The sequence below is a fragment of the Crocuta crocuta genome, unplaced genomic scaffold, assembly GCF_008692635.1.
Source record: "Crocuta crocuta isolate KB4526 unplaced genomic scaffold, BGI_CrCroc_1.0 scaffold61, whole genome shotgun sequence".
Classification (NCBI taxonomy): Eukaryota; Metazoa; Chordata; class Mammalia; order Carnivora; family Hyaenidae; genus Crocuta; species Crocuta crocuta.
Genome location: NW_027528369.1, coordinates 5,538,021 through 5,549,925, shown reverse-complemented (window position 1 = coordinate 5,549,925; position 11,905 = coordinate 5,538,021). Strand labels below are relative to the sequence as shown.

The following is an 11,905-nucleotide window of genomic DNA, read 5'->3' as shown; positions in this document are numbered from 1 at the left end:
CTGAGAACAAACTGAGGGCTGATGGGGGTGGGGGAGAAGGGAAGGGGGAGATGGGCATGGAGGAGGGCACTTGTGGGGATGAGCACTGGGTGTTATATGGAAACCAGCTTGACAATCAACTATTACAAACACATAAATAAATAATAAAAAAATTTTTTTAAGTTGCAAGATGGAGCTATAGTATGATCCCCATTTGTAGTTTTTAAAAACNAATCTCATGGTTCGTGGGTTTGAGCCCCATGTCAGGCTCTGTGCTGAATGCTTGCTCAGAGCCCGAGCCTGCTTCAGATTCTTTGTCTCCTTTTCTCTCTGCCCCTCCCCACTTATGCTGTCTCACTCTTTCAAAAATAAGTAAATGTAAAAAAAATTTTTTTAATGGAAGGGAATTCCCACACAGAAAATGGTACGATGCACTTTCCATAGGTACACATACATGGAAGCAAATTTGTTTTTTTGAAGTCCACACACGACACCAGTTAAGAAACTGTTTTCTCGGGGCGCCCGGGTGGCTTAGTCGGTTAAGCGTCCAACTTTCGCTTAGGTCATGATCTTGCGGTTCGTGGGTTCGCGCCCCGCGTCGGGCTCTGTGCTGACTGCCAGCTCAGAGCCTGGAGCCTGTTTCAGTCTGTGACTCCCTCTCTCTCTGACCCTCCCCTGCTCACGCTGTCTCTCTCTCTCTCCTAGAAATAAAAATAAAACATTTAAAAAAAAAAAAAAAAGAAACTGTTTTCTCCAGGACAAGGACCCAGATGAAGACCACAGGGGGCTTTAAGCTTTGGCTGCAATGTCGTAAATTTTTTTTTTTTTTTAATCTTTGTTTATTTTTGAGAGAGACGGACAGAGCCTGAGTGGAGGAGGGACAGAGAGAGAGGGAGACACAGAATCTGAAGCCGACTTTGGGCTCCAAGCTGTCAGCACAGGGCCTGATGCCGATGATCATGAACCATGTGACCAGGACCTGAGCTGGAGTCGGATGCTCAACCGAGCCACCCAGGCGCCCCTTAATTTTTTCTAAGAGTGCATTTATATAATCAAAAATTTTTTAACTTTTTACAAAAGCTCCCCTAGAGCAGGGAGCCTCTAGGGTACTGAGGTTAAGAGCGTGGGTCAGGTTCTGGTTCCTTCCTTGGGTAGCCTGTGTGAACCTCAGTTTCCTCGTCCACAGTTCCAAGGGGCCATGGTTCTCATGACAGAGCACGTGTCAGGACCACGTCTGATCATAACCCAGGGTAAGCCCTTTGCAATGTGCCCGGCACCCCCAGGGCACTCAATACACGAATGGTTAGGAAAATGTAACCAAGGTCAAGCCACAAGGACCAAAGGAGAAGAATCGAAAAGAGAGAAGGAACACGCCCGGGTGTGAACTGCACCTCCCAGGTGCCTGGTTGCTACAGACCAATGGCCGCCGTGGCCGGAGGTCTCTACTCTGCAAAGAAGCCCTGTGTCCCACGAGGTACACCTGCCCCCGATCACACCTAGCCAGCGGCGTCCTCTCTCTGCATGGACCTGAAAGCAGAGGCCTGTTCTCTCCTGTAGAGATCGAGACCCAAGTTCAGTCTGTGTTCTCAGAGCCCAGGACGGCACGGACCCAGGAGAGGCACTGGGGAGGGGGGAGAGGGAAGGAAATTTCCTCCAGCCTGTTCTCCCTCTGCCCGGACCACACCCCCGATGGGTCCCCCCAGAGCTCCTCCTCAGCCTGCGTCACCTGCCTGACCACAGTGCACGGCCCCTACCGCACAGCAGTAAGCGATGCGCCTGTGTGCCTGATCCTCCTCCGAATGGCAACACTTCTCAGCGGGGGGCAGGGACACCCACCCCACACCCTGACCACAGTGAGTTTCGGAGAGTCGGGGTGTCCGGGCGGGGGGCGTTCATTTTTGACTACTGCAATGACCGAGTGCCCCCAACAGGCACGCAGTGGGTGGCGACCACGGCCGCTCACCACGCCAGCATGGGGGACACAGCCTTCCCTTCCCCTTTGAGACACGACGTCTTCTCGCTCACTCAGCCAGCAGGTACCGAGCACCTGCCACTGGCGAGGCGATGCTGAGTAAGAGGGAATCGCTCAACAGAAAAAAGCACTTGTGAGCAATAGGACGTCTCTCATTCTCTGCACACCACTGGCCTCATGAGAGCAAGGACTGGGCAGTTTTTGTCACTTCTGTATTTTTGCAGCCCAGCACACACCCTGGCACATAGTAGGTGCTCACTGAACATTTACTAATCCCTAAAAATTCCAAACTCCAGCTTTCAGGGTACCACCAATCTCACAGGAAGGAAAGACATGCACACAAAATGGCGGACGCATAAAATCGGGCATCGATCTGAGGAGCCACATCTTCAACCACATGGTTCCAGTGAAGTGACTCCACCCCACCGCCAGCTTGAAGGTGCCCAGAGAATGATGACACCCAGCTCAAGCTGGGGCCAGCGGGACTGTGTGCATCACACGACTCCTTCCTGGCACCCAATGTGAAGCCAATAGAGTCTCCCAGGAATTGCAGGGGGAGACGTGGACCCAGGTTGTTGGAAGCCAGCTTCACCCCAAGCATCTCTGCTAGTAGCCAATAAATCCCACTTTTTTTTGTTTGCACAAAGCACAGGAGAGCCACGCTGGCTGGAGCGGGCACACACTAGGTCCTCGACAAATGGCCATGAATGATAATGAGCCTCACTACCACCACCACCCACTCACTCAAGAAGGCATCAGTTAGGGGGAGGGATGAGGGGATAACTCCTGATGCCCAGGGGGCAGCCCGCAGGGCAACCAGGGGGGGTGGGCCAGGGCAACGGCGTGGAAGGAGCGGGAGCAGCCTGGGTGCACCAAGGCCCCCCTCTGCGCAGCTGGTAACCAACACCACCACGTGGGAACGTGGGTCCAGAGCTGCCACTTCCTCCCACGTTTCCTAAGAAGGAACCTAAATTTTCAAGTTCACGTACCCATGGAGGCTCAGCAAAACATCCACAGGCCTGATCTGGGCCACAAGCCTCTTGCTTCAGACCTCACAGCGAAAACAGCAAGCTTTAGACATGGATGAGCCCAAGTCAGAAATTCTACCTCAGCCCAGGACTAGGCTGTGTGGCTCTAGACAGGTTGCTTAACCTCTCTGGGCCTCCATTTTCTTACTTGAAGTAACTGATCTACCCTTCATGGGCTTCAGTGAAAGACTCAATCAGATGAAGCGTCCATGGCAGCCCAGCGTCTGGAACATTAGTTAGGCCCTTCATTGAGACTACACTGCGGTAGTGGAGAGGGAGGGACAGTACGAAACGGGCCCCCAGCGCTGTCACTGGTGTAAACTGGAGGAATTTGGTGTCTTGGGGTAGAATTCAAGCAGAGAACGACAGTCCTCTTGATGCTTGGTCCATACGGCCTCCCCACTGGCAGAGCTGGGGTGGGGGTGGGGGCGAGTGCCGACGGGAGGGACTCAGGTCTATACCATCACCAATCCGGGCTGCCAGGGCTCTCTGGGTTCAAATCCCAGGTCCACCACTTCCTGGCTGCACGTTTCTGCAAGTTACTCATCAGCCTCACTGTGCCTCAGTGTCCTCCTCCGAAAAGTAACAAAGATGGTCCTAGCACTGCTGGAAGATGAACCGAGTGAACCGAACACGTGCTGCCCCCAGGAACACACAGCAGTGCCGGCCCGCCGCAAGCTACCCCTGCTGCCGTCCTCACTACTGACCCTCTGGGTGTGGACGCGGAGGTAAACCGCCACCTGCGGCACCCCCTTCACACTCCACTCCGTCCTTCCCGGCAGGTTCCAGCCCGCCCGCTCACCTGAAGGTGATGGCGTAGGAGTCCGTGCCTTCCCGCCTCCGGATCAGGAAGGCCCCGTCGCGGGGAACTCTCATCAGCATGTCCTCCGCTTCGCCGCGGCTCAGTCCGTCGTAGTACCACCTGCGGCACAGGGAAGGTGGCCGAGTGGGAGGGCCGCCCGTGAGGAGCACCCAGTGGGTGGAGCGCGAAAAAATCCGTGGAAATTACGCAGCGGGCCTCCCCACCCAAGAACGCCGCTGGAAACGGCAATTTTTTAAAAAAGCCCACCAACATGTAGCTTGGGTAAAACATCCATGAAGTAGGTCTGCTTGGAGCACGAGAGAATAAATGAACTGTTCCCAGCCCACCCCCTCCATCAGCCTGACTCAGGGCCAGCATCAGTCATAGCAGAGAATCTCAGAAAACTGGACAACAGAGGGAGTTGAGTCTGTTTGTTTAGTTGGTCTTTGGATGCTTTTAAAGGTACTTTTTAAAGATAAGAAATAGATAAGAAATAGCCAATTTTATTAGGCAATCTATATGAACATAGACAAAAGAAAGTAAGCAAGATGCTCTAAGTTACAAGGCTTCTCAGAAACATACATTTTGGCAGCCTTCTGCTTAAAAATATTGTTCTTATTTCCAGAATTGGTTGACCCTTCGCAAAGCCTAACTCATACTCATTTTACTAGATTTTAAAAAGAAAACGAAGGGAGGATCTCTACAATTGCACTTTTCTTGTTCAGTTTCATAATGAACGGGAATGACCTTTGACAGGCAGAAAGATTATCGCCGGGCCGAAATTCACCTCTCAAAATCCAAGTCCAAGAGCTCAGGACTGTGAAGATGAAGTAGCAGAAGGGGAGGGAGACACGCAGAGGGATGGAGAAGACAGGTGAGGAGGCAGAGGGACAGGGCAGAAGCAAGGCGGAGCAGAGGTCTGGAAACTGCGGCCATCCCAGGGAGACCCCGGGGGCCCGGCTGAGGGGCCTCGTGGGAGTTTGGGCCCCGACACACCCGCAAGCCTGGCTTTTCTGATTTGTGAGCATGGCCCGCACGGGTGTCTGCACCCACTAAACCTGTGGGTGGGCGCCTGGGATCTGCCGTCCCGACCGCACTGGGCACACATACGGCTTTGACTCGTGGGGGTTGGGGTTGGGCACGGGGTCGGTGAGCCGGAGCTCGAACTCGGCGCAGCGCAGGTGCGTCTCGCGATAGTGCTGGATGAGGTCGTAGATGCTGCTGAACATGATGTTGTCAGTCAGGAAGTACTTCATGGTCCCGCCCTCCATGACGGAGCGGATCCGGCAGTGCTGCACCCGGCCCGACCGCCTGCGGGGAGAGGGGACGGCATCAGCGCCCAGGCCAGACCAACGGGCCGTTCCTGCACCCGGGGCGGCAGTGAACTGGGGGGCAGGGGGCAGAACTGCAGTCAGGGACACTGAGGCGTAGAGCCTGTATGTGGCCACTCAGGCTTCCCTGTGTTCTTAGGGCATGCTTGGGCTTTAGCACAGGCTGGTCTTTTAGCCTGGATTCCAGAACATTCTACCTACTTCCTCTACCAACTTTTACCTACATGACTCCTACTGTGGAGCCAGATGGCCTAGGTATAAATCGTGACGCTGCCACTATGTGCTAAGTGACCCTGAACAAGTGTCCTCTCGGGGCCTCCAGAGTCTGTCTCCTTGTGCTCAGTCCTCACTGAGCCGTCTTGACGACTGAATGAGATCACACACAAAATGGGCCGAGGATGCTCTCTGGCGCTGAGGTGTTAGCTATCGCAATCACCAGCCCATTGTTATCACCTGTACCCTTGGGGGTCTCCGCATACACGCCCCTTCTTCCAGGAAGTCTTCCTGGCCGCTCCCACCCCTAACATTACATCAGGTCCCTCTCGTACAGACTTTGGTAACCTCTTGCCTTTTTCTCATTGAGGTTATCACAGTTAGAGGCTTTTGATTCCCTTTTCATTGTGCACCTCCCCCACTAGACTCTACTCTCCATCAGGACTGTCTGTCTGATTGCTGTGCCTGGCACAAAGCAGGCACTCCAGGAACGCCCTTTAATGAGGGAGTGAGGAAGTGAGGGAGTGAGCGAATGAGAAAGCTCATGACGGCACTATAAGGCCGCCTTTAGGATCTCTATTTTAGGGATAAGACAACAGAGACCCCAGGAGGCTGAGGGACCTGCCCACGGGCATGCCACCTGCTTTAGGACCGGGACTGGGGGTGGATGGGGCCGCGTGAGTGAGACCACATTATCTTAAGGGCCAGTCAGTTCCTGTCTTTACATAAAACGTTGACGATCTTTTGTTCATCACGGATTTATCATTACCTCTCATTTTTCAAAAATATTGCATTGAAGGGGCGCCTGGGTGGCTTAGTCGGTTAAGCGTCCGACTTTCGCTTAGGTCATGATCTCGCGGTTCGTGGGTTTGGGCCCCGCATCGGGCTCTGTGCTGACTGCCAGCTCAGAGCCTGAAGCCTGTTTCAGTCTGTGACTCCCTCTCTCTCTGACCCTCCCCTGTTCACGCTCTCTCTCTCTCTCCTAGAAATAAATGAAACATTTTAAAAAATAAAGAATAAATAAAAATATGGCACTGAAATACCCCTAATCTTTTTTTTTTTTTTAAAGATTTTATTTTTAAATCGTCTCTACATCTGACATGGGGCTCGAACTCACAACCCTGAGATCGAGTCACATACTCCACCGACTGAGCCAACCAGGTGCCCTGAAATACCACTAATCCTGTCGGCTAGGTTTCCTGGGCCTCACCTGCCTTAGCCGAGCCCTTCCCGGCTCCCTAAATGAAGCCTGGGCTTCCGGGCCCGGCCTGAGCTCGCACTGCTCACCACGTGGCCCCCCATCCGGCCGGCCGCGAGGGGAAGGCGGCCCGCCCCTACCAGAAGGACAGGGTGTAGTCGTTGGGGAAGGTCTTGCTCTCCCGCACCAGGAAGGTCCCGTCCTTGCCCCCCGTCTCCGCACAGTATTCCTGCAGCAGTTTCTCGGCGCTCGTCCTCTTTTCCAGCTTCTTGTGGAACCACTCCTCCCCAAAATGCAGCTCCGTGGGCGGTACATCCTGGGCCACAAGGGGAGGAAGAGATTCTGAAACCCTGGACCACACAGGCCCCCGGCGTGGCCAGACCGGTCCCTCTGCACACGCTGACTCGGGGGATGGAGAGCAGACAGGCTGGCGTCAGCTTGCCCGCATCCCAGGGGGTCTGGGAAAATGGCTCTCAGTCCGAAGACACAGGCTGAGGGGTCCCCAGTACAAGTTTCAACTCTTTGACACAAGAAATCTGAGAGCCCTAACGCCCTGGAAGCTGCACCCAAGAGACAGTACCAAGGTGGCCAGCAGCCCAAGGACAGAGGGCAGGAAAGCCAGGAACCAGGCTGGGGGTGGGGCTGAACAGGACCCCCCAATGTCCTCCGCCAAGAGCACAGGCCAATCAGACCCTTCAGAGGGCAAGAAATCCCTTGAACCTCATTGGTTGAGCATCCGGGCCAGCCAGCCAATCAGCGAACAGCCAGGCAGACCTTGGTACCCAAAGAGGCGGCTGGTTAGGCTGTGGATGTCCAGGCCTGCGGGCCGTGGGAGAGACGACCAGTGAGGGGGTCTCCCTACCTGGGGCAGCTCCTCCTCTGCAGTCTGTTCAATGTCATCGCTGAACGACAGCTTGGCATCAGCGATGGCACAGTAGTGCCGAGTCCATTTCTAGAAGGGAAAACCAGCATGAGCTCTCTGCCTGAGTGCTGGTCCCACCCACTCTGGGGCCCCGAAGCTCTGCCCTGGGGTGCCTTTCCCACTTTCATAGACGTTTGCGGGGGGTTCGTGGAATTTGATCGCCTTCGAGACGTTTCTTTTAAAACATCTATTTATTTTTGGGTTCCTTTGGCATTTTCAGGACTTTTTTTATTCAGTGTGTCTAAGGGTAAGTACAACTTAGTATCAAATTTCTAGTTCGTATTTAATTTGAAGGCTTTTACAAATGATGGGGTGGTCTTTTGGGTCTCATGACTTTTTTCCATTACATCCACTTTTTACGACTTTCAGGATTTCTTAGCCAGTTTCTCTAGAGGCTCTTTGATACCTGTGACTTAATTCTTTATTTAAACATTAACAATTTTTAATATTTCTAGGGTGGAAGAAGAGACATACCAAAACATATGCAAGTGGATTTGCATGTTAGTTTATGGGATGTGAGAAGAGACATTAGCATTCAAAATGCATTCCTCTCACCAAAATTAGGTTTCCAGTGGAAGTGTCCAGACTGAAGGACACTAAGGAGTCAGGGCAAGTAAATGCACTGTTGAATCCTGGACCGAACCCTCAACCAAAAAAGGACGTCAGTGGACAAACTGGTAACACTGGGAAAGGTCCAGGAATTAGTACTGTACCCATGTTCATTTCTTGCTTCCAATAATTATACTCTAGTTACAGAGGATGTTGGCATTTGGGGAAGGTAAGTGAAGAGTATGTAGAAAGTCTTTGTATGTGGCTGTAAATATACAGTATGTTAGGTGGAATATAAAATTATTTCGAAGTAAACCATTAAAAAAGGTAGGTCAAAACAGAAATAAGACAGGAATATTCTCAGAGTTCTCTAGTAGACCTCAGATTCCCTCAAGGCTCTGAGAAGGAGTGCAAGGAGACCCACCTGGTCGATGGAATCCCACATGTACAGTTCACCCTGTTGCTTATGCTCATCTTTCTTGTCTTCCATGTTGACATCCACGTCGCCTCGGGGGCCCAGCTTCTTATGCTGAGAGGGGAGAAATGTACATCACCTGTCTCCCTCCAGACCCAAGTTTGGAATCTCTGAGCCAGCAAGCGTTCATTCACATCAGCCAGCCAGCCAGCATCTATCTGCAGCATCCGCCTCAGGGCCTTTGCACTGCCTGTTCTCTCTGCCTGGCTTCTCTCTCACTCCATTTAGCTCTGTGCTCAGTGTCACCTCCTCGGATGAGCTTTCTTGGACTGTGTGGTCTACACAGAGCCCCCACTTTCCTTCTCATCCCTGTCACTGTCTGGCTGCTGAGAATTATCTTCCATACTCTTGACCCTTTTTGTATCTACATGTCTATATCTTTGTCTTGTGTCTTTCCTGCTAAAATACAAGCCCCATGAGGACAGGACTTGGTTTTGTCCCCTGTTGAATCTCCTGTGGTAGCTCAGCAGATAGTAAGTGCTCAATAAATATTCAGTGTATCAGTGACACCACGTGCACACCCCACATTCTCCGGCACACAGAGCGAAAGGCAGGAACAGGTCCAGTGGCCCAGGCTGTGCAGGGCAGAGGACTGTACACTGGAGATGCCGAGTTAAGACCTGGGTGCACACAGCACTCTTGCTGTTTTATCAGCTGTGTGACCCCGGGCAGGTGGCTGCACGTCTCTGAGCCTCACAAGACTAACACAGGGACTACAACAACCTTCATCCAGGTGAGTACTGATGCCCAACCCAGGCAAGTACTTAGAAATCCCAGATTCTGGAGGAAGCTCAGGGCTGGGAATCTGAGAGGGGCTTGAATTTGGAGCCTTACTAGCTGGTGACCTTGGCTGTGTGAGTACCTGTCTCAGGCTCAGGAACTTCCCCTGTGAAACGGGGACAATGACAGCCCCTGCTGGGTCCCGTAAGCCAGTGGGCATGAAAGATACCTGTCAAAAGGTGAAACCTCTCAAACTACCGTAACCTCAGCTAACTCACTTTTTCAACCTCAGTATCCCCATCTGGAAAGAGAGCCTGGGGCCTGGGATATGCCATCTTGCAGGGCTGGAGGAGACTCAAGCATATGTCATTCCATGCCTCGCCCAGTAAGTGGCAGGCCAGGAATGCCTCGCAAATGCTATTCCACCCTCTTTCCTGAGACAGAAAGGGGTGAGCCACTAAGCACCATGGGGAGGGAAGGTGTGCTCTGAAAGGGGCCTTTGTGGCTGCACATCCTGGGGACACACAGAGAGTGGTCCCAAGAAGGTGAAGCTACAGAGAGACGCAGACTCACGTACTGAACGCCCGAGAAGCCGTGGACCCTCCCAGCCGAGCTCCCTTGGCCTATAGTCCTGCCTTCCCCATGCTAGAAACTTCCTTTGGTGTCTCAGTGAAAATCGCCCCAGGGTCTTAGCCAGATCCTCTCAGACGCTGGTGCATTTACGCCAAGGGCACGGACATCCCCTCCTCTGCATGGACCTCGGCGAAAGCCCCTCACACTGTTCGGCACCCCTCTGTTGATGGGTCTGTCTCCCACTAGATCGTGATGTCCTGGCATGCAGGGATTGTTCCCAGTGCATCCTGGGGGCCCAGCGACAATCTAGGAAGCGTGCCACGTGCTCACACAACCACACGTTTATGGACGTTATTCCCGCAACCCGAGGGCAGTGCCTTCCCTCCGTCTGGTGAACACCTGTCCACCCTTCCACAGGAACCTGCTATTTGTCAGCAAAACCCATCCCCCTTCCTTCCGCCAAGGGCCACCCAGGTGGAGGCCTCACGCTCAGCCTCCTCTGCAGGATGCGTGGTCATGTGACTAAATTCCCACACACAGGACAGGACAGGCCGGGACATACCCAACTGACGTCCCACTTGCTCGGCAGGAATCGCAGACCCTGGACATGCTCACACTGCCCTTTCTGTGAGCTGCCGCTCGGGCAAGCCTACAACCCAGAGCCAACCTCACACACAAGGACAGCGCCCCAGGGCACTGCCCTCACATTTCTGTGCCAGGGCCCTCCTTCGGAGCCTGGGAAAGACTACGGACCCCTTTCTCAGAACAAACATTTATAATACACAGAATTTTGAGAGAAACTATACTCAAGTGCACTTATTAACTCTTCATAATGTAAATATATGTCCTTCTTTATTAATATCTTAAGTTAAGATCCGGAGTCAAATCTCTTAACTATCACGATTTCAATGTAGTGGTGAACACAATGTTATTTTGAGATATTTCCAACAGTGGTAAACATGAGGTGAAAATATCCGTGATTTCTGCTGGCGTCAAAAGCCGTAAGTGGCTTGTTGGCGACATTCATAATGGAAGGAAACGTTAAATTTTACTTACAGGTTAATAAAGAGGAAACATTTCCCCCGGAAGTTCACCTGCTGCCCTGCCCCAAATCCTCCAAAAGTGGATTCTCTGGGGGTCAACAGAACCTCCCCCCGCCCCGCCCAGGAACCTGTTTGCCCTGGGAGACTGTGAACAAGAGAGAAAGCTGGGTCCCTGGAAAGCCTTCTGCGCCAGAGCTCAACCTTCTAGAACACTCTCCCTCAGTGAGGGAAGAAACGACCACTCCCAGGCTTTAAGCCACTGTTGATCCGTTTTCTTGGTCTAGGAATGCAGATCCCCAGCATCACCGCTCTCCCTGGCATCCCTGCGCTCTCGGGCAAGGCTGACACCTCCTCTGTCACCACAGCACCTGGCAAGCCACCCTCTTCCTCCCATCAGCGCACACGCAGCCTTTTGGGGCAACTGTCCACCTCCAGTCCATCTCACATACTGGAGTGGGAGCTCGTGGAGTCAGGAAGGGGGTCTGGGTCACCGGAACAACCCCCCAGAGACCTGACTCAGGGGCACGGTGGAGGTGGGCCCCAAGGAGCGGACAACAGTTGGCACTCGCGTAGCACCTGCTACGTCACCGTGCGCGCGGTTTTTCACACGACGCTCACGGCCAATGCAGTAGGTTCTCTCATTAACCCCCCCGAGACCGGTGAGGACACAGAGGCATGGAGAAGTGAAGTGGCCTCGCCCAGGGTCCCTCACGCAGTGAGTAAGGAGCGTGGGGGGGCCAGGAGGCTGTGCTCTGAACCGCGGGCTCTCCTGAGTGAATGACACGCGCGAGGCCACCTACCTTGATGATGATCTTCCCCCGCAGCTGGCTGGGCGAGGGCAGCTGGTCAGCGCTGGCCTCCGTGGGCTTGGTCAGCAGCAGGTCCCCGAACACCTCCTTGAACACCCTGGCCATGTGGCGCTGCTGCTCCACACAGCAGTGCTCTTCGATGGACAGGATCACCGGGAAGCTGTGTGGGCGCCGGGAGCCAGCTCAGCTCAGCAGGCGCGGGGAGGGAGGGGGGAGTAGCGGAGGTCACCTGTGCCCCAGCCCTAGCCTCCTCCAGGCTCTAGAACTGGGGGGGGGGGGGGGGGGACTTGC

The 11,905-nt window shown here is 53.6% G+C and overlaps 1 protein-coding gene across 1 annotated transcript in view; it reads right to left on the bottom strand.

Annotated features, from left to right (window-relative positions):
- Positions 1–11,905, bottom strand: part of PLCG2 (phospholipase C gamma 2) — a 165,349-nt gene that overhangs the window by 47,302 nt on the left and 106,142 nt on the right. The window contains exons 13-18 of the mRNA XM_077754063.1: positions 11,606–11,774; positions 8,419–8,523; positions 7,386–7,475; positions 6,664–6,839; positions 4,892–5,092; positions 3,782–3,901 (exon numbers count right to left, since the gene is read on the bottom strand). Coding sequence (XP_077610189.1) covers positions 3,782–3,901; positions 4,892–5,092; positions 6,664–6,839; positions 7,386–7,475; positions 8,419–8,523; positions 11,606–11,774 — 861 coding nt within the window. The remainder of the gene's footprint in view (positions 1–3,781; positions 3,902–4,891; positions 5,093–6,663; positions 6,840–7,385; positions 7,476–8,418; positions 8,524–11,605; positions 11,775–11,905) is intronic.